At 40.3% G+C, this 22,450-nt stretch overlaps 2 protein-coding genes across 2 annotated transcripts in view; one reads left to right on the top strand and one right to left on the bottom strand.

The window, feature by feature from the left end:
- The window catches only part of homer2 (homer scaffold protein 2), a 37,826-nt gene extending 20,192 nt beyond the window's left edge, over positions 1 to 17,634 (bottom strand). Inside the window, exons 1-2 of the mRNA XM_085404763.1 lie at positions 17,080 to 17,634; positions 3,669 to 3,825 (exon numbers count right to left, since the gene is read on the bottom strand). Coding sequence (XP_085260889.1) covers positions 3,669 to 3,825; positions 17,080 to 17,084 — 162 coding nt within the window. The 5' untranslated portion in view covers positions 17,085 to 17,634. The remainder of the gene's footprint in view (positions 1 to 3,668; positions 3,826 to 17,079) is intronic.
- Positions 17,635 to 17,931: 297 nt separating this feature from the next.
- On the top strand, positions 17,932 to 21,075 carry LOC146678906 (RNA guanine-N7 methyltransferase-activating subunit-like protein). Its single transcript, XM_085404776.1, has 3 exons — positions 17,932 to 18,083; positions 18,290 to 18,460; positions 20,087 to 21,075. The coding sequence occupies exons 2-3, from the start codon at positions 18,291 to 18,293 to the stop codon at positions 20,304 to 20,306; spliced, it is 390 nt and encodes a 129-aa protein (XP_085260902.1). The 5' UTR covers positions 17,932 to 18,083; position 18,290; the 3' UTR covers positions 20,307 to 21,075.
- The last annotated feature ends 1,375 nt before the right edge of the window (positions 21,076 to 22,450 follow it).

Here is a 22,450-nt window from a genome sequence, read left to right as displayed (position 1 = left end):
GAACTGAGTGTTTTAGGCATTACCTCACAAAGTTATCATACTGGGAATTATTTATAAAGTACAGCTAGATGTGTCCTCACTGTGTTGTCACAGCACTTGGTACATCGTTGCATGAGAAGCACGATGCAGGCTGAGCGACAGTCAAAAGTGCTGATGCGCTCCTCTACTTGCCATATCATCATCAGCCAGTTGCCCAGACATCATAGGTGGATGAATACAAGCTGATGGTCTGTCATAGTTAGTGCGTGCAACAGCACAGAATTCTTCTAGACAGACCTGTCTCCCTTGCAGCAACTGTGCAAACTAGAAACTATATTTAACATCTATTTGACATGACTCAACGTTTCTTCGCTTTTGGTTACTTTGCTCATATCGACATCACTTTGACTCACTTAAATTAAATGGATAGGAGGATAAAATGAAAATCAGCAGGAGTCTGCTCCTTTTAAATTGCGATAACATTTGAGAAATTCCTTTTCCCTGTACCTCGCGTACAGCGGTTCCCTGCAGAGATTTTATGACACATAATGTTCTGTTAAGGTTACAGAGGAGGGAGGAGGAGGAGGACAACAACAAAGATGACAGGAGAGGGAGAGAAGAGAGAGAGCACTCATGGCCTTGAGGAAATAGAGGACAAAATATTGATGCTTTTAGACATGAATAAATAATAGTCCCATTATCTTTCTCACAAATAAAACAGACATGAAGTAGTAGATATAGTTTATCTTTAGTAATCTATTGTCAGCTGTTGTCATCCCTGCAGATCCATAAGTGCTGGCTGATGACATAACACATTAAAGTCTTGCCTCTGTAGCTGTAGGAAGAAAGCTTTCAATGCTTTGAAGCTAGCAGAGCTTGACTCAACAATGCTTTGCTGGAGAAGAGAACCGATGCTTCTTTTACTTAAAATTGTGCTGTGAGGCTTAAACTGCCCAGAAAAGTGAGTTACAATTCTAAGAATGAACACAAGCTCTTTACAGTAGAGCCAGATGGTCAAAAACATACAAAAAGAAAAAACAAAAACAACAAAAAAACATGCTTTGCACTAAGAAGACAGCAGGACATGCTTGCTGTGCAAAAAACTCAACACCGATATGCTGACTTCCTGTGAGAAAGCCACTCATCGCCTGCTGGTAATCTTAACTCCTCAATCCTTTCACCGAAGCAGAGAATTGAAACTATCAACCAATCCAAACATCTGTCAACACACCCACCCTAAAGTGGCTCTGCAGGTAAACTATGTGATTTAAGACTCTGAAATGTGGTTGCCTAACAGTGTCAACAGAGGAATATCGCTGTCCTGAGGCTCCTCTAGCTTTCTACACAGACAGAAAACTGATCGCCATGGAAACGCATAATGTACTTTTTCAGCAAGCAGAGGAAGACTGTGTGAATATGGGATGTAGACAAATTCAAGTGGTGTCCATCATCACTTGTATTATTTAATCTTAGCACTATGCTCACAACTACAAAAAAAAAAATCACTATAACACAAGCAAAAGTTGACACTTTCCCCCTGCAGTGTGGCCAGTCTTTAAAAACTCTACCACCCTCAGAGTATGACGACTGTTGGCTTTTTGTTGATGACATGAAATTACAGATAATTGAGTTTAATTGTGACTCCACAGGTCGGCAGCTCTTTGATACTCTTGTTAATCTATTAGAGGGGAAGATTGCTAATATTTCAACTTACATGGCAGTTATTCAAGTTAATGTTATGATTAACATATTTGTTTTGCAAAGCTCCATGTCTGGAAACAGTTTAACTAGGCAGAAGATCCTAGGTAAGCACAGAAATCATCAATGTGTGTCCCATATTCATATTTTTATGTGCTGTGTGTGCTTTTAAATACATTAAATCCATGGAAACAGCTGGCAAATAAAAATGCAGAGCTCACACTTTTTTTTCCTCCCTTAATTGGACAGTCAACACGAACATTTTTATTTTATGAACTGTAACACTGCATTAATTTTAACAAATATTTTATTAGATGTATGTTTATACAGTTAATGGAAAGTACAACTGTTTAATGGGCAATTCTGAATTTTAAGGTCTCCAATTAACATTGCTATAACAAGTATACACAGTTTAAACTGTAGCAGTACCAAATGCAGCGACAGTATAGAAAGTCTGTTTCAATGTAGTCTATTTATTACATTTAAACTACAGCCAACCTTTACATGACCTCATTTCCACAGGCTCAAAAGTAATTGGACAAACTAAAATAACTTTGAAAAGTCTTTAACATGGTGATGAAAATCCTTTGCAGTCAATGATTACCTGAAGTCTAGAACCCATGCTCGTCACCACATGCTGTGTATGCGCTCTGCCAGGTCTCGACTCTCACTTGTTTGTGGGTGTCTCTGCCTTCAGTTTTGTCTTCAGTAACTCCAAAGTGTGCTCTGATGGTCTGAGATCAGGTGACCAACGTGCACATTGAAAAATATCAAATTTCTTTCCCTTGAGAAACTCTTGGGTTGCTTTCATTGTATGCTTTGGGCCATTATCCTTGTGTACTGTGAAGCACCGTGGGATCAGTTTTGATCTGAGCAGAGAGTACAGCCATGTACACTACAGAGTTCATCCTGCTACTTCTATCAGCAGTCAGATAATTACTAAATACTGCTGAACCAGTTCCACTGGCAGCCATACATGCCCATACTATAACAGTGTGTTTGACAGAATAAGTGTTGTGCGTCAGATCATGTTTCTCTCCTTACCTCATAGATTTCCCTTCCTATCATTCGGGTACGGGTTAAACGCATCTTCATCTGTCTAAAGATTTTTATTTCAGAATTACGCCAACACGTTTGGAGATCTTCCAGCGAGGTCTAATCTGGTTTCTTTCAGTTGCATCAACAACTCTCACATAGACAGTTCCAGTGAACTGAATGCAAGTTCAATACTTGAATCAACTCCAGAATGCTTAATTTGTCATGGAATAAATGGTGAACAAGCCTGACAAGACATGAAACAACTTGTCAGTCAACTGTTACTTTTGAAACTCTGAAAATGGGGGACTGTGCATAAAATGACTCTAATTACTGAACAGCTAATGCAATGGTTTTGTCAAACCCCTTTTTTAAGCTAAAAGTCTGTACTTCAATCACATCTTGATCATTTGATCATTAAAATCCACCGTGGTGATGCACAGAGACAAACCTAGAAAAACTGTGTCACTGTCTGACACTTATGGACCTAACTGCAGGTGTCAGCCAGTCCGGTTAGACAGTTATTTCAGCTTAGCACTACATGAGTAGACTAAACTTTGACGCTTTCCCCATAAAGATGAAGTTTGACCTCAAGCCTCCTGTTACTAGGGCTGCTCCCAGTAAGTAGGCTTTCAAGGTGTAAAGAGTTAATCATACAACAATTCTAACTGCTAAATATTGTGACCTCAAATAGAGCTGATGTCATCTTTTTCTTTGTCATTGTGCAATAAATTTAATATCAAATTATTCAGACAAACGCAGAGGAGTTGCAGGAAACCTTAAACATTGCCATGTTGGACTAAAGCTAATCAGTGAGAGCAGCAAATGCAATACTGACATGCTGGGCAGCACCTTTTGTTCAATACTATTAAGTGTTTCTCTCGTTCCATGTCTCCCGAGGGCAGTTATTGATATTGATATTGTTACACAAAGATACAGAATATGCACACACATACCTTGGTTCCATCGACACTGATAATGCGGTAGCTGTTACGCGTGCTGTCATAAAAATAGGAGACAGTGACAGCCTGCTTGCTGGCAGGAACCCAGTTCTTCTTGGTAGTTGGGTCGATTTGGAAGACATGGGCCCTGGTGGTGTAGATCGGCTGCTCCCTGAAGAGCAGAAGACAGAGCAGGGGGACGATATTAGAGGGCGATTGAGATAAGACACAACATGGAACTACAGCTCAAGATAACATCCACTGATAAACGAGCCAAATCTCTCTCACACACAACACACACAAACAGAGCTATAGGGTGAATAAAAGCTTTATCACATAAAGTCTGCAGAGACCGTGTGCTTTGTGTTCAGAAATGCAGAGTCCTGAGAGTCTTAGTGTGGACAGGCAGGTGATAATGTAACACAAACCCTTAATTCTCATGGCAACCCAAAGCCATTAGCACATTAACACCCCCCTTCCCTCTCATAGGTGTCAGTAACACACTAGATGTTTGGACTGTGCACTTTTATGTGTTTAGAGAAAGATTTTTCTAGTGCACCACAGTCAGATAATTGACTTTTCTCACACCAGCTGCCTACTACTGGATGCAATGTTAATCTAACCAAGTGATCACATTGTCAAAACAGTTTTTACACTAAACATGCACAGTGCTAATGGCAACATGTCACTCTGATAATGCACATAATGCTTGCCCATTTTCTTAGTATGTTATTATCATGTCACATTTGCAATTACCCACATCCAAAAGCAGTTTTTGTTTTGTTGAACAGTTTATATATTGCACAGCACAAGGCACTGAATTAAACATCAGTTGGATTAATTCCTAATTATGATTTTGCATACATTTGCCATCATCATGAGTCATCTTTTATAATCAAAGAAAACTGCTTTGTATTACTTCGCTTAGCTTGAATGGTAGCACGTTATCCATAAAACACCGATATTAAACCTGTAAACTAATGGGGATTCTTAGGATTTATCGGCAAACGACTGTACTGGGAAACATCGGTAAAATGGATTCCACTCATTACGGGAATTATAAGTAGATAAAAGCTCTGCTGAGCCCGTCTCTGACTCATTTCAGTGTCCACTTTTAGAAAGTATTCACAAGCTGATTCAAGTTAAGCTTTTGTCCAGCCCAGTTTTACTGCCACGTCTCTGTCATTATACTCAAGCAGTTCTCTCTCCATTTTTAATCTCTTACAGCCTCATTATAGTTTAATCATTTTTAAGTGAAAAGGTGAAACCACACTCGACTTAAAAAAAAAATAATAATAAAATGTATAAAACCCAAGTCAGCAATAAATGTGATGGAGAAAAGTTCAAAATCATGTCATCTATCCGTGGGAGTGAAGTAATCTGCCTCTCAGCCATGAGCTGCACACCGCCCTTGTGATTCAGAAGAGCATCAGCATGAGGAGCAGGATCAAGGCGGCTGTTAAACTTGAATGACCGCAGACTAAATACAAATGCTCCTCCTCTCAATGACATCCACAGACACACCTTTATGATTCCGATGACAGTCCTGCTGTTACCTGGAAACATAGCCTGACTCAGTAAGACAAGAAGTGGATTTTCAGCTTTTAACAGCTTTTAACAGAGGAGAAAAAGAAGAGAAAAAAACCCTAACCTTTTGCAAATAATTTGAACCCCACGCTGAAATAAAAACAGTACAAAGAAAACACATGAAATAAAACCAAAATTGATGGCCTGTATTTGTATAGCGCTTTACTTAGTCCCTAAGGACCCCAAAGCGCTTTACACTACATTCAGTCATTCACCCATTCACACACTGGTGATGGCAAGCTACATTGTAGCCACAGTTACCCTGGGGCGCGCTGACAGAGGCGAGGCTACCGGACACTGGCGCCACCGGGCCCTCTGACCACCACCAGTAGGCAACGGGTGAAGTGTCTTGCCCAAGGACACAAGGGCCGAGACTGTCCGAGCCGGGGCTCGAACCGGCAACCTTCCGATTACAAGACGAACTGCCAACTCTTGAGCCAGAAACTGTCATTTAAATGTTCATCTATTACTTAATATTTTGGTGTAGTATGAATGACCCAGAGGTTTTTAAATCAGTACGGTAAGATGTAAAAATGTAAAAACTTTAAAACTAGTTAAAAGTCCAAAATGTATGCCCCTTTTCACATTTTCCAAAGTCTTTGGCGGGCCAATTCTGGGCCCCAGACCGTATGTTTGACACTCCCCGATTTAAAGAATGCAGACACTGAGTGATCTTCAGGTGACACTGTATTAAAATAGACATGACTCTGTAAATCAATTAAATTTCAAGCCATTGTGATCGCTGGGTTCAGTAAAAAGAACACATCGGTATCTACTACACTATTACACAGTTTCAAAGCTTGTGGTTAAAAATAAATAAATATTAAAAAAAAAAAAAAAAAAAAAAAAAACTCCATTTGAAAGCAGACCATCCATTTTTAGTGTTTCAAGGCAACTATGCAGAAACCTAAGACTGAAAGAGCACTGCCGCTAGAAGCAAAAAAGTAATAAAAAACAGTCTGCCTTCTCTTTAATGATAGTGCTTTAAAAGGACTGGACTCAGGAGGGTTAAAATTTCCACTGGAGGTTCTCATTTCAAAAGGCGAGTGCAGGTGGTTGAAATACTCCTCTATAACGTTCCAAGAGTGAGGAATAATTAAGTGGAGTGGCTGAGATGAGAGGGATCATAGGACACCTCAAGAACTTAATAATGGATACAAGCTGAATGTGGGGAGACAGATTCAAAGTACTTGTTGGAAATCAAAATGTGAATTAAAAAATACTTTCAGAGACAAAATATAGATTAGAAAGATGCCACTGCTTGGTACAAATAACTTGACTGTTGTCAATGCTTTGTTATTCTGATTGCAGTATATTTTAGTAGCTTGTTCTGAGCACATATTGATCATTTTGTTATCCTTTCTTTAATTCCAAGGGCCCTCCAACCACCTCCAACTGGCACCAAAAGTGCTTCTGTCCCACAAGGCACAGTCAAATGCATTGTGAAAACTGTGCCTTCACAGAGGAGTGAAATGCAATGAACCGTGCAAACATGCATAACACACTCATGAACAATCCTTCCTCAAAGGCATCCAAAACATTGCAAATGGTTATAGAAACAGAAAGTGACATAAGTAATTGTGTCAAGAAGGGGGATAAAGCCTCTGGGGAAAAAATAAAAACAAATCTACAGCTGATCATCAGTTGTATGAAATGGGTGTTCTTGTGACTGTCGCTTTAGGAAAATAAAGAAAATGTTGGATTGCAGCCCCCCCTCAGTGCTGACATCGGGGAGTAAGTGGGCTTTCACATGCTGTTCAGCCATCTGAAGAGCACTTCAGTGGAAGCATATTGATGCCTTGAGTAGTGAGCTACAGTACAAGCACAGCACAGTGCAGTTCGTTCCCACGTTCCTGGAAAACAGGGAGAACAAAATGTTTGCTGGTATTACATGTATTTTGCTGCGGTCCATAGTGTGTCGGACCCACACATTTACACAAGCCCATACTGTAGATTCTAGTCTTTTGTTTTGGATTTCACCTTCAATTCTCCATCTAAAGCTAAGACCTGGCTAAAATGCACTAAACGCTGAACTCTAATCAGAATCAGAATCAGAATACTTTATTGATCCCTGGGGGAAATTATTTTTTGTTACAGTGCTCCATTTTAAACCAACATTAAGACAAGACAGACAATACGCTAACTAAGAATAGTACAATATATACACATATATACATACATACATAAGTCACTTATAAATAAATAGTTGGAAAAGAAACATGTGTAGTTGTAGCAGCAAACAGTGTGTAATGACTGCAACGATAGTAAAACAGCCCTTTTGAGTCAGAAATTTGGATGCTGTGATGTATGAACAGCCCTCAAGGATGATCTGTATGTTACGCCATATCTTAAGCCAACATCAAACTCCAGGGCAGAAAAATTAAGTTGTCATTTCCTCAAATGGGCACTTCAGGATATCTCTAAAAGCCACTCCACCCCCACAGAATCCCAGGTTAAAATACTCAACTTTACAGCCGAAACGTGTCTCTTCAGGCTGTCTGTTTTTCTGTCTCTATAGTAAATCCACCTGTTTGTGACCACTGCACAGAGTGAATTTATTTTTAAAAACACATCAGTTTAAATTGTGTTGAGGCTTCGTGGGACTGGCAGCATTGAGTCACATGCGGATTTCTCTTAATCAGTGTCAGGTAGTAAAAGACAAAAAGGAGTCAGCTGTTAGTTTTTCTGGTTAGTAGATTTAATATAGTGTTTCTGCTAGCTTAAATTAGCATCTCCTCTTAATATCAAAATGAGTAGAGTTGAATCCCGATAACTAGTCTAGCTAGCCAGCACAAGCATTAGCTCACCCAAACACAGTCATGGCCAGTTTGAAGAAAAATGATCAAAATACCACCATTTCCATCTTATAAGCATCTATAAGAGTCATTCTGTCCTCTGATAATTAGTGATGATTTAATGATAATTTTATTCTCTGTAAAATCCCAAATGTGCTTCTAAAACATTGTTTACATATCACTTATCTGCCTCCACAAAATCTTATCACTTGGACTTGGACTTTTATGGCACTTTTCTACTCTGAGCACTCAAAGCACTTTTTATTACAAGCTGTATTCACCCAATCACACATTCATTCAAACAAGACTAGACTTTGTCTAGCATTCACAATCTTATGGACGCATCGGGGAAAACTTAAATTCAATATCTTGCCCAAACCAAACTGGAGCAGTTGGGATTGAACCACCACAGCAACAGAACCACACAATTTTTTCTACTGCATTATATTTTCTTTGTTATAACCCTTTTTACTGTTTCATTACATTCATTTTCTTGGGCTGGTATCTTCCTTCCTTAAACATATGTAATGGTTCTGAGCTAGATACACTGGTACAGCTGCTGTAATGTGATGCCAACAAATCAATTTTGAACATTTTAAGCACGGGGATGTGCTTAGGAAAATTAATCAAAATCATCTGAGTTTTTTTTTTTTTTTTTTTTTTATTTAAAAATCTGAACAAACAATTTTTCATGCTGAGAAGCGTACAGATGTTTGATTAACAGGGTACAGATGGTCCCATTGTTGTTGCAAAGCTTCACTGCAACGGGCAAAGTGACATGTCTCATGGACAGAAATACTTTAATGCACTGTTATGAATTGCCGGTGAAAATAATGTCAGACAGACAAGCTGGCAGGCAGCACATATTCATGAGCTAATAAAGCTTTTACTTCCATTGGGATTATGGTTCTCACAGAAATGAAAGCCTAATAAATTCACTGTCCCCTTTAAGCCTAATCTCGGTCTTCATCTGCTTTGGGAACAACAAAACCCATTATACAGATCACTGTTGTCGCTTTACATAGCCACACGCGCTGACCTTTGCAGTGCCAGTGTCTCGAGCCAGCTCAGACTGGCAAGGGAAGGAGGAGTGAAAGGCCGCTGCTGAACACATGGATGCACTCACACAACTGTTTAATGGATTTGTCTGATCTGCTTTTCTCAGATAAAAAGCATTAGGTTGATTGATTTTACTAGATATAAAAAAATAAATGAGGAAAAAAAGAAAAGAAAAAAAGACGACAACATTTGGGACTATGACCACTGGATACTTTGTCCCGCTGCCTGTCAGGCGTTCTCTGTCCCCATCTGGTGCTTTGAATAATTTACAGGTGTGTGTGTGTGTGTGTTTCTATGTGGGGGTGCAGGTCTGAGTTAGACTGCACTGTCTATGCTTACATACACCTACATACGCACCTCAGGACTGTACACACTGATAACGCAGCAATCGTGTTTGTTGTGTACCAGCAATAAGATTTAAAGTGAGCTGACAGACAGATCCGTCTACTCAGAGTACCCCACCTATAAATACATGCATTTTTAACCCTTTCACACATAGTGGTCACTAGAGTAGACAGCTATTCAAAGGCTGTTTTCTTGTATCAGCCTTTCACAGAGTCAGTGTTGATGGTATACTTGCACATAAACCACTACATTGGACACTGATGTGTCACTCCATACCCTGCCACCCACTCCAAAAGGTGATGTTGTCCACGTAAGTGGACAAGTAAAAAAAACACTCTTTGAAAAGTACATTTTTTAAAAAATGAAGCTCAAAAAACTATTTTTTCATGCCTAAGGTGAATAAAAATCCTGATTGAGATTGTCATAATTCATGCATGAAAGGGTTAAAAACAATCTTGCCTTGAGAGTAATAACTCACAAAAACTTATAACTTAGGTAGGTAGCGATTAGTCTAACACCATACACAGCTAAGAAGGATTATCATGCAGCTTAAAAAAGACATTTTAAGATGATACAGGATGGCATGGTGTTCTGAGAGGAAGTGTGAATAAACAGCAGACAGCTTCTATCTTTGAACAGGAGCCTGGGATGGTGATTTTCATGCAAGCGCTTGCAGTCACTTTGCACTTGTGTGCTGCTACATCTGTGCAGATCAGGCATGTTTTTCTTTCAGTAACAAAGACAAACAGCTTTGTCCAGATTCCTGAGTATAGGAATCCACTCCGGGCTTACCGCACCCACAGACAAACTTTGCTCATCGAGCTCTCGGTCTGATAGAGGATTTAGAAATCTGAGGTTAAACGCTAAAGCATTTAACGTCACTCAAACAGGCTTTGAAACTGGTTTAACAGAAATCTGCTGCGTCAGCAGCTTCAGCTATGCGAACTGCATTCTTTACATCCCTACAGAAAGTTAATGTGTCTCACTAAACACAAGGAAGCTCGTATCACTGCAGTAAACCTGTGTGACAGTTTAACCTCACAAGGTGGTAATGTTTGAAAATTAAATGTGGAGCCAAGGGTGGTTATGTAAAAACATATTTGGGTAATTTTTCACATCTTAAAAAAAGAAAGGTTGATCACTTGTGACAGTAAGGCCCGATTCTTTAGAAAGTTCAGTGTCATTTTTTCTAGCCTGCAGTACCGTTACAAAGGTGTCAGATCGCTCACTAAATAGGTTAGAGAGATGGCATCGCCACACGCTATCTGGGTTTGCACCATGTCTCGGGCATTAAATGTGCAAGATAGAGCTGGGCGATATGAGATTTTTTCATATCACGATATGTTTTTTTCATTTCAGGCGATAACGATATCTATCACGATATAAGCCAAATAACTATATTTGTAAGATTTAAATGTGCCGTTGCTCACAAGTAAAATGTGAAATAATCAGCAGCTTGTTTTTATTTAAATATTTATTTCCCATAATAAGTTCAACAGGGTAGATGTACTTAAGGAACATGAGACTTTTTCAGATAAATAAAGGCAAATATTGCAAACTACACAAAAGGCAGCCGCTAAAGCGTTTAAGTTTCAAAATAGAACAAACAAAACAGACTAAATTGTCAATTCCACTTAGAAACAAAATATTAATTCTAAAAATAAATCTTAGTTTGTTTTACAGAAGAACAGACAAAACTGACTAACTTTTGTCAATATCAAATAAACTGAGAACTAAAAGGAAATTCTCAATCTCTCCTTGTTGTATAGCTTAGCTTTTCAAACAGTTTTAACAGTTACTTTAGTCTGACAAAAGCCGAATGACGAATTAGCGCTTCCAGTCAGAGACTGAGGCTACGTCCACACGTACACGGGTATTTTTGAAAACGGAGATTTTCCATTTTCGTTTTAAAAAATAATCCCGTCCACACATAAAGGCAGAAATGAAGGAAAACGCTGCTATGAACATGCCAAAGCAGCAGGTGGCGCTAGATTCCTAACCGTGCCTAAATGTTGGCCAATCAGAAGTCTAGAAGCCTCGGTGGGAAAAAGTAAACAAAGCTGGGGCATAGAAGCAGAACCGAGTCGTATGTGTGGACGGACAGTAACTGTGTGTATATGTAAGCATTTAAACACTGCAGAGAGTAGAATTAACAGTAACAGTATTGTAGAAATTCATTTCACCGAAACAATAACGTGGCGCAGTGTGACGCATGCACCAGTTTATTGTATTTCCAGACTTGCTTTCGGCACAATTTACAGTGCACGCTACTCTGTTTTTTGTCAGACTTGAAATAGCCGAAATACCGTCACACTACGGAACTTCTATGGCTCTTCCGTTTGACAATCTCTCCGGCATTGGAACCATCATCTGTTTTCTCTTCGGTCACGCTCGGTTGATTTTTCTAGTCGGCACACTCATTTCCTCCATTACGCGCTGGCTCCATTACCCGCTGGCTGCTTCCCAAACAAACACACTGCGGCTTGGCACTTGTGCTGTACGTAACAAGTCACGCGACGTGACGCTGCGGCTGTGATTGGTTCGGCTCTGCGCTACTTAATTTGGATTGGCTGACTTTTTTTTTTTTTTTTTTTTTTTTTTTTTTGAGGACAAGAGCGGCGAGGTCTATCGCGATAGCTTAATTTCTCTATCGAGTAAAAGTTATATCGCGATACATATCGTTATCGTTCTATCGCCCAGCTCTAGTGCAAGAGATGAATAAAGTAGTCACTTTTACATGGGTGCAATTCCAGAGGCATAACAATATGTTTGAGAATAGTAACCTATAATATAAGATAACCTCTTTAGTCTCTTTGCCAGTGAGACTTCATATTTCATTCCTTTTGAATCCTCTAGAGACTGGACCACATTATGCTCAGCTGCCTGATGTGAACACAAACTGTGCAACCATCTCACTAATAAAAAGAAACATCCAACATTAGGAAGTCAAACTATTTTTTTGGTCTTTTACTCCATTATTATTTTATTTTTTTATTCCTTTAGAGACAATTTCACCACAGTGAAAGTTTTCTTGATGAAACGGGCACTAAAGCAGGACAATCAGCAGGCTACCCCAGTTACTTAAGCTCATTATATCACTCATAGAGTAAGTATAAAGTGCTGTCCTTGTCCCTATGTGGTCTGAAAAAAAATATATATATGCAGATTTCGCTGCCTGCTCGAAGAACTTTAGTGACAAATGGGGCATTATTCACTTGTCAGATATCCACGGTAAAGTTGCAGAAACACTCACTGGGAGCAGTTATCCTTCCTCACTTTCTCTGCTGGTCCTGTCAGTAGCACTCCACATTACAAGAGGCTTTAGAGTGTAGCACAGTAACAAAAGGACATCTTTTCCCATATGAAAAAAAAAAACTGTGTCACAAGGTGTACTGTTCAAATGTGGCAACATGAATATGGAAAATTAGAAATGAGTGTATTAATTTGCTAAGCATAAAACACTAGAAATCATCAACTTGGATTCTCATTATCCTTTTTTTGCATGTTAGGTGAGCACCGCTGAGGCATGGTGTTATATTTTATCTGCGGGTCCTGATGGAGAGCGGCGCCGCCTTATTAGCGAGAACGGCGTGTTGTCTGTGTGAATGAGCAAAGTAAGCAGCGGAGGAAATTCTCTCTGGGTTCATTACTACTAAACCACCTGGGCTTTCCCTGCAACAAACACTTTGCTCAACTAATGATGTCAACAGGTCAAAGGAGGCCACTGTATATATATATACTGTATGCAATAACAGACTTCAAGGTCTAGTTAGCAGAGAACTACAGCTCTATATTATGCTTTCATTTTCTTTCTCCTGACATTTACAAAACAGGAGCATGATGTCTCAGCTTAAAACCACTCGCATTAAGTCACTGTTAAAGGTTATTTTATGGCATCTCTTCTGCACTACACTATCCAGTGCAGGAAGAAACAACCGTTAGGAGGGAAGAGCAAAATAAGCCCAAATTCAACACTACTGCTCATAAACTGACTAATTACAAGCATTTCTATTTTACTAAAAAAAAAATTCCCGTATTACCAGAATTTCCAATCTCTATAAAGCTATAGTAAAAATTTGATATACATGAGAGATACTATTTAACTCCCGTGCCTATTGTAACTCAGTACTGCAATACGGTATCCACAATTAGGCATACAACGTTTGATGCGTCGCGAGGCAATTATCCAAACATACATCAAGACATTTGTGCAACTGAAGAGTAGTAAATGCTGCTGTTATGCTACTTGGTTTGTTTACTAGCATTAAAATCAGTTAATTACGGTAGCTCTCTTGCTTTAATACACAGTCCACCTTTGTCAGGGAAATTACTTCTATTGAATATGTAGGTGGACTGAACTATCTATAATTGGCTCCATGCTATCGACGATTGATGATCTCAAGATAAAACACTTGTTAATATTTTGTCCCACTCCTTCCACAGATCATGATCAGGCTCTGAGGGCCGAAACATTATAACTTTAGTAATCGGGCTGTTTCTCATTTTGGCAAATTGGAAAAACAGCTGGAAAAATAGTAAAATAATCTTTACATATTGCTTTAATGCAGGATATTTTAATTTTGTAGAAAACATTCTGTCTTAGGCATGATTGTGGTAAACTTTGTTTTATTCATTTTACCAATGACCTTCATAATCAATGCCAGGTCTGGCATCACTGAGTGTCCCATGCAACACAGGCAGCAGGCCAGAATCAAACAAGCCACCACAGCAGGTCTCCCTCCACCACACTGAGGCGGCAGGACACAGAGCCCAACGTAATGTGAGCGCTCCAAGGAAAAGGAAGTGAGGAAGTCTCCACAGAAGAACAGCATGGCAGCAGATGGCCTCCTAGGCTTCAACCATCTGGTGATGAGACGTCCAATCCACCATCAGCCTGTCCCCTTTCATTTACACATGATTCTTTAACAGTAAGACCTGCTCCTATTCCCCAACTGCACCTCTACAGCCATCCCCTCCAGCCTTCGGACACAGATGGAGAACATAGCCTCAGATTAAGCTTACAGTCCACTCTCCTGTCAGGGCAGCCAAAGGACCCACTGTCACGTCACATGTCACAGAGCCTAATCAATGAGTGTTAAACCTTTATATGCCATTCTCTGGCCAGCCAGGAGATTATCATCTATCCCTGTGTTAGGCCTGCTCCCAGCATGGCTTACTTTAAATAGCAATATGCTGATTGCATTGCTGTCTGTGTGGCTGCCTATTCAGTAGGGGCTTTCAGGCAATCTAGGCTTTATGTTGGAATAATTCCAGAGATGCAGCCCTTAAGCTGCAAAACTGTACTTAGAAACAGAATTCTCATCGCTTTCTTTCCCAGTGCTACCGTCTGAATTTCCTCCCCCTCTCCAATTCACCAGTCTTTAATTACATAGGCTTGATTTATTCTTTTTTAGGACATGCCGCACATGACGTACACATACAAATGCACACATACAATGCTACAATTTGGACCAATATGTAACAGTATATACTCAATAAATCGTGTGGAAATGGCATGAACAACAAAAAGTGTCTCAGGGTCAAGAGGGTACTGATAGATCATTTGCTCAAAGAAATATGGTAATAAAGGGACACGTAAAGATAGAAATCGAGGGCGTTAATGTGTGTGTTGTCTGACTTATAGTTAATCTATAACTTCATTTAGGAGACAGGAGCTTCAGGGACAAAGACACACACACACACACACACACACACACACGACAAATGATCTACAGCTCCCTCCACCAAACACAGACTCATTCTTATCTGTTGATTTGCTGCTTCGTGCAAAACACATTGCATCATTAGCAGGTGTGCTCAGGTAGTAATATATACACTGCAGAATTAGCAACACATCTGCTAATTATTGGAAGGCGAACAAAAGAATTCCCCTCCCCTTTCTTTAATTTAGTCCAGTTACTTCAAGGTTTAAGATGTGATAGGCATTGTTTTTTGGGTCTTGTTTTACACAAACACACAAGAAAACTGCAGATTCATCAGTAATCTCCATCATTCAGTTGCAGCGTAATGAGCAACAATCATTAAGTTATTTCTTAAGGAGAAAGTTTCCAGTTTCAGTTCTCACATTTGATTCGCTATTACTATTATTATTAAATATTTTGTTTGCCTTCTATGAGAGTAAATTTCATTAGTTGTGATTTGGACTCCTGGTCAGACAATCTAACACAGTCACAACATGCTGATTCAATCACTGCTGCAATAGCTGCTGATTCAAATGCATCAAAGCAACAATACTGAATCAAGTGTAGGAGATTGGATTTATCAGCCTTCCATAGTTTTGATTTTTCACTGCTGCTCAGGTATTGCAAAAAGGAATTTTAAGATTTTTTTTTTTTTTTTATACAAGCAACATTTGATTACCCCGAAACTAATTGGAATGACAAAGGCAGCCAATGTAGTTTCAAGGAAGTCCTGTGGGATAAAATTTGATAGAAGCCATTTGTGCCCTCCTTCTTAAAAAGGTATTTAGCTGACAAGTGACACCACTGCTTAGCACTGAGTGAACATAGAAAAGAAAAAGGGAACTTTTGTGCCTGTGAGTAGGTGGGAACTCCTGCTTTGGCCTGGCTGCCATGCTTGTCACAGATCCACTGCATGGGTCAGTTTCATGACACAACACAGCTGAGTCCTTTGAAACCGGCTGGGTGAGTACACCAAACTGGCGAAAGGAAGTCAGGACTGTTGAACTGGTTTCTTACGCATTAAAAGGAAAAGCAATCACTTTGGTATGGGGTGGTACTCATTACATAATTGAGCATTTATGCAGCTAGTGATTCACGCCTCACATCATAGTTTCCATAAATCCAAGTTTTGTGTGTTACAAGTGGAAGAATTCCTAAAATAAATAAATGAATAAATAAGTGATCTAGAATGAGGTTTAAGTCTGAAAAGTTTTCCCTTTTTTGTGTGAAATTAAAACAATCCAGCTGCTTGGAAAGCATAGACAGGGATATATGTAGATGTGCAGAAAGAGGGAGAGATGGTGATTGCATAACTGTGGCAGTGAGCCACAGAATCAACATTCATACCACAGTATAGAGGCAAAATACTGTACGGTACCATGTAAAACTACTGTGGGAGTACACGCCACTACTTCCAGTACTGTGGACAACACACATACGTACAAATACACACTTCCACAAGTACCACCATCTCTCCTCATTAGTGGGCAGTGTTGACTCTGACACCTCCATATCATAACCCTCTCCAAACCATATTCCTATCCTGAAGAAAAGGAAGAAGCGGAGCACTCAAGAATGATCCTTTTGAAATTCTGCTCATAAATAAAACATAAATCCATAATTATAAATATGGCATCAACCCCCCACCGCACACACACATATACACACATCTGAATAGTCTCACTGACAGTCCAACAAGAGTCACCTCATTAATTTCCCCACATTGCAACACAATCTGGCAATAAAACAGAGGTGATCTTCTCACAACCTGGCGCTTGAAATCAGCGATATTTAGAATTAAATGTATTTGAGGGCTGACAGGTGAAACGGGCAGCTCTGGGGGCATATTTGCCGTCTTTTCGCCGCACAAACACATTTTTAGTCAGCGCAGGTGTCATGAGAGGCGCTCTGAAGGGCAGCGCTTTCTGGATTACTCACCCCATTGCCGCGGACTTGAGGAACAACTCCTTATTTTTTTCTTTAATCTGAAGGTTATGTATTGGCTGGGTTGAGAGGAAAAATAATGTTTCAAAAGCGCAGTCCGTAGATGATTAGCGGTCCAAAGAGTTCATAACCCCGTGTGCCAGCTCCGAACAAGTCCTCTTGCCGCTGAGAGACAGCTGAGATATGGGGGAGAGAGAGAGCAGTTCTTCGCAAACTCGACTCACCGGGCTGTCAAGCTCAGTCTCACAGAAGCCCGTTCAATTCAGGAAGTTTTTTCCTCCTCTCCTCCTTTGTTTTTCCTGTTCACATGGGCGGGTGTGAATCCCACCTTGGCGTGGCTTCTCCCTCGCCGCCTTCAAACAATCGGCGCTGGTGAGTTAAGTTAATGTTTGCATTTCGCTGCTCTACGCTGAGCTTCTTCCTCCACAACGGGCTGTTTCATATCAACGGCAGCAGCAGCGACACGGGGCGGCTTCCACCTGCTTTCTCCTTTCAGCCACCCACTGTTTCCTAAACCTGTCATATCTGTGGTGGCGTCTGCGGTTTTAGATGGACTTTCAGGCCAGACTGGAGTTTTTTAGTCATAAACAAAAAAAAAATAAAATAATTTTCAGTTAAACCCGACGGTTTTTTAAATAAAAAATAAAAATCTGATGCACTTACATGTTTCCATTCACTGTGCTGGCTTCCACCAGTTTGCCCTTTCTCCCAAATTAAGCGGAATAACTGTTAAAGCAAACTTCGCTACGCCACTTATTAGCATGTAATTGTGTCAATTAATAGGTCTTGAATCTTTTCATAATGGTTGTTGGACTTTTTTCTTCTATCCCCTAACTGCCAGGTAACGTTCATTAATCTCTGGCAGGTGCGCGCGCTCCCAGAACCGTTAAAATTTGTAGAGATTTGTTCCGGGGGGGAAGGATTTCAGCGACGTACGACACTGAAATTTCAGAAGTGGAAAGTGTCGCTAAAGCTAACGACGTACTTGTCACATTAAGGTATTTTTTCAAAGCCAGAGATGTAACTGTTTTTAATCTAGTTTTATTTTTCGTTGTTTATATGTTGGATAACTACTATTACTGTCCAGAATAGTTATCTTATTGGGAACACGCGGTTTAGCAAGACCAACAGGGAATACAAACACGACGCCGCGATAGCAGCTTTTCTGTGATATTAAGTATTTCAATAATTTGTGTGCTCACAGAATGACCGAAACTGCGGAAACCCAGCAGAACTACGAGGAGATGTTCGCACACAGGTTCTCCTCGGAGGATCAGGAGTACCAGGAGTACTTAAACCGTCCTGCAGACCGCCCTCCCATCGTGGAGGACTGGAGGAGTCGTGGGGGAGGAAACCAGAGAGGCAGAGATAACCGGTAGGGCTGCTTATTGATTTCATTTTGTCATTGCGAAACTGCTAACGATTGAGAGAAGCGATAATGATAGAAACACCGCTGTAATGTAGGTGATAAGCGTTAGAAAATATTAAGGAGAATTCCCCTAACCATCGTGTAGCTGGGATAAGGAATGAGAGATTCTGTTTAGATGCTCTGAACCAGTAAAGAAGAATGCAAAAGACTTCTCATTAAGTAAGGCAGTTTTCCACTGAAAAATGACAGCAAGATAGTCAGAGGGGTGAAACTGTCCTTAAAGATCAGTATTCCACTATACCATTGATCTGGACAGTGTACTATGAAGTACGTTCGAGATACCGCTGATATATTTTGAAAGGCATGGCACTGGCAGCATCTACCCAGTCGCAAGCCCCCCCAACCAACCAACCAACCAACCAACCAACCACACAGGACTCCAATGATCTGTGTGACTGTGAACCAACACAGACTCATTTATTCTGCCCTTCACCCAGGACCAGTTTGCAACTTGGAGCAAATTACTTGAGACAGCACACAAACTCCTCCCCTGTTATAAGGTGGTGATTTGTGGAGTGGTGAAAAAGAACTTCCTCCATCCTGAGAGAGAGGATGAAAGCTCGATCATTCAGGTGGTGCACAGAATAAAGCCGCTACTTTCACACATATCAAAAGGAGCCAGTTGTGGTGATTCAACCATCTGACTAGTTTCCCTCCTAGGTGAGGTGTTTAGAGCATGTCCTACAGAGGAGTTTCCAGGGCCAACCCAGGACAAGTAATTTCTTTAGTCATTTCAAGACTTTGTCTCTCAGCTGGCTTGGGAACACCTTAGTGTCGCAGCACAAGGGCTAGAGGAGGTGACTTAAAAAAAGGGAGGTCTGGGCATATCTGTTTAAACTCCTCCAGGAGCCACAAAAGAATGCTGATGAAAATGAGGGCTCTGTAAATTATAAGTCTGCTGTAACGAATACATCTGATGGATTACAATTGTTATGCAATGAAATTAATGTAGTGTCTGTAAGATGGTTTTAGTTTCGTTTGTAATTCAGATGCAAGCTTTGTCTGTGAGCAAATTTGATGTAAGGTTCATAAATGTGTTGTGTGACCCCATTAATAATTGTGTACTGAAATTCTCCAATATTTGTAGAAAATGGCACACACACAAAAATCAAGGAATAAGGCTAGATCTCAAAATCTGTGTTTTATGCTCTTAAGAAAACTTGGCCCCAATACAGTCTGCCCACAGAGGTCAGAGGGATCTTCCAGGAATGTTGACGCTATTTTCCAGAGAACCGATTAATCCATAGGTGGTAATTTTGGACCTGTTAATATCTAATCTGGAGCATAGCCTGCAGGTTAGGTTGGTAGAATAAGTTGCCATGGCGATGTACCCCAGTAAGAAGTGAACTGTCTTCATAAAACTGAAATCCCAGCATTAACACGGAAGTTTCTGGAGGAGTTTCCTGGTATTTTTACCTTCTTGTAAATGAGAAATCTATTTTTAAATTGTGATGAGAGATTAGAGAAACCCAGTAAGCACGACTCACAATACCATAGTAGTTTATGAGGACAACTTAAGCTAATGTCTATCAATCACTGCCTGTTGTTTGTTAATTTTATGTCATCATCAAGGTACCATGACCGTGGTCACAGAGGACGTGGATGGGGAGGAGACCGCGGTTGGAGACGAGATGATCGTGGACAGCAACATTGGCACGACAGAAACCGAGACAGAGAGCGAGACCGAGACAGAGACCGGCACTGGGGTCATGGAAGTGGGTCTTATTCAGGGCGGCCAAGCTCCAACCAGGGATACGTCTCCCATCAGAGACCACATCATGATCGCTACTGATCTCTTTTGTAATCTCTCAGGTGTTACAAGTGTTTAAAGTATTTGTAGTCTTTCAGCTCACATTGTAGTACTATATGCAGGAGTGTGCAACTAATATTTCTTTCAGTGATTCAAGATGAGCAATGTATAAACAAAAAAAGTCTTTTGTGTTTATCATTTTATTTTTGATGCACTGATTTTTACTCTCCAAATTAAAATTCCTGGCAGGTAAATGGGACTGTGTGAATCTGCTGGACTTCCACTTAGCCCCCCCCCCCCCCCCCCCCCCCCCCCCCCTCGTCATACCTAACCACAGTAATGTTTTCCCATGTTATTTCACACTGCTCAGCCCTGTTGTCATATTTGGATGTCTTAACAGGAGATAGATTTGCAGTATTCTGCAGTGGAGCTCACACTGACACTGAAAATGACTGTTTCTCTCGGGTTTGTGGGCTGCCGTATAATTTCATTAGCACATTATTGCTCTGAAATTTCACAGGAGCATTGTTTTGTTTATTTTCTGCTACTGTTTTATATGCTTTGGTATAAAATTGTGTGGTACAGTGTTGTAACAAACACTAAACCAGAATTTGCAGCGAAAACGTGTAAGCAACACAGCTTCAGTTTTCTGTGTCAGAATGTTATGCAAGGACATGTAGACTTAAGAACTAATCTGCTGTCAATAAACTAAATTTAAAAAACAAACAAGAGATTTCTGGAGGGGGGGGTTGAGTTATGTAGTTTGATATTTTTATTTTTTTTTAATAAAGAGTCTTGTTCCCAGCAGAAACAGTTGCTAATAATTTATTGGAGATAATTTATAGGGATGTGTCTAAAAGTTCAAAAATTGATAAGATCAGATATTGGCCTTTGGTCTGTTTGCATTAAACATATTTCATTTTTCTACCGTATGCTATTTTGTTATTTTCTTTCTTTCATTTAGTCGCACTAAGCTGATTCAGGTTGTAACACCAAAGAATCACTGACCTTGTGTTACATACCATATAAATAGTAGTTTTTCATAATGTGTGTGTGTGTGTGTGTGTGTGTGTGTGTGTGTGTGTATACACGCACACACCCGTTCAGCTATCTTAGTGAGGACCATCTTGTTCTTTTTTCCTGAGGTAGTTGTGTTGTAGCTTGGACTTATGTTTTGGGTCATTATCTTGCTGTGGGATGAACCCATAACCAACTAGGTGCATACCACAGGGCATTGCATGGTGCTGCAAAATGATATGGTAGCAGTTTTGGTTCAGGGTGCCTCTCACTTCGTACAAGTGACTGACCCTGGATCCAGCAAAACAGCCCCAGGCCATCACACGTCATTCTCCATGTTTGACAGTTGATGCAACACACATCCTTTCTCCTACCCGACAGCATACAAAGATCCTGCATGATGACCCAAAGATTTCACATTTTGATTCATCAGTCCTTAATACCATCTTCCAGTCTTCAATAGTCCAACGGACAATCAAATCTTTTTATCAGTTCTGAAACAAATGAGCAACCCAGTGTAGGATAATCAGAAAGTAATGGGTTCATGCTTCATGCTGGGTTCATGACCTTTGTTAAAGATTAGCTCACATTTTAACACTAAATAAGCGAAACCTTACTGCAAAATTCCTCAATAAGTGGTCCAGGCTTATATCTTTATTGTATTCAAACACATTTCAAAATAACCCAATCAGTATATTCCAGGAATTTTGATTTTGGGACCACTGTGAATTTGCTAAACCAATATTGAGATGGCTTTGGACACATTAGCCGTCTCTCCAGCGAAGCAGCAAGCAAATCGCCGCACTGTTTCATCACTGCCTGGATTCAGTTCTGTGCTTTCTATTTATGGACCTGGTAAAGACAGGGTTAACAGTTCATTTGAACTTCAGCAGTGCAATCAGCTGTGATGATAAGCGAGGGAGGGAGGAAGGAGGTTAGGCCGTAAGTGCGTGGGGGATGTGCTGAAACTGGCACACTGTGGAGAACGCTGCCATCACCACTGTAATCAGTTTAGATTAGAGAGTTGTCACCCGAGACTGCTGTGTCTTCACAGCACAGCGATGTCTTGTGCAGAGTAGATCAGTAAGTAAAGTAGGGGTTTATTTACAGAGAAATATCTAAAAATTCCAGACTTGTGTTTACGTGGCACAGGGAAGGAGTGTAGATAT

The sequence above is a fragment of the Rhamphochromis longiceps genome, linkage group LG1 (assembly GCF_057381845.1).
Source record: "Rhamphochromis longiceps isolate RC_006_pf linkage group LG1, R_longiceps_female_GT1.1, whole genome shotgun sequence".
NCBI lineage: Eukaryota > Metazoa > Chordata > Actinopteri > Cichliformes > Cichlidae > Rhamphochromis > Rhamphochromis longiceps.
Note: the sequence above shows the minus strand (reverse complement) of the source record. Positions and strands in the feature narration are given on the sequence as shown.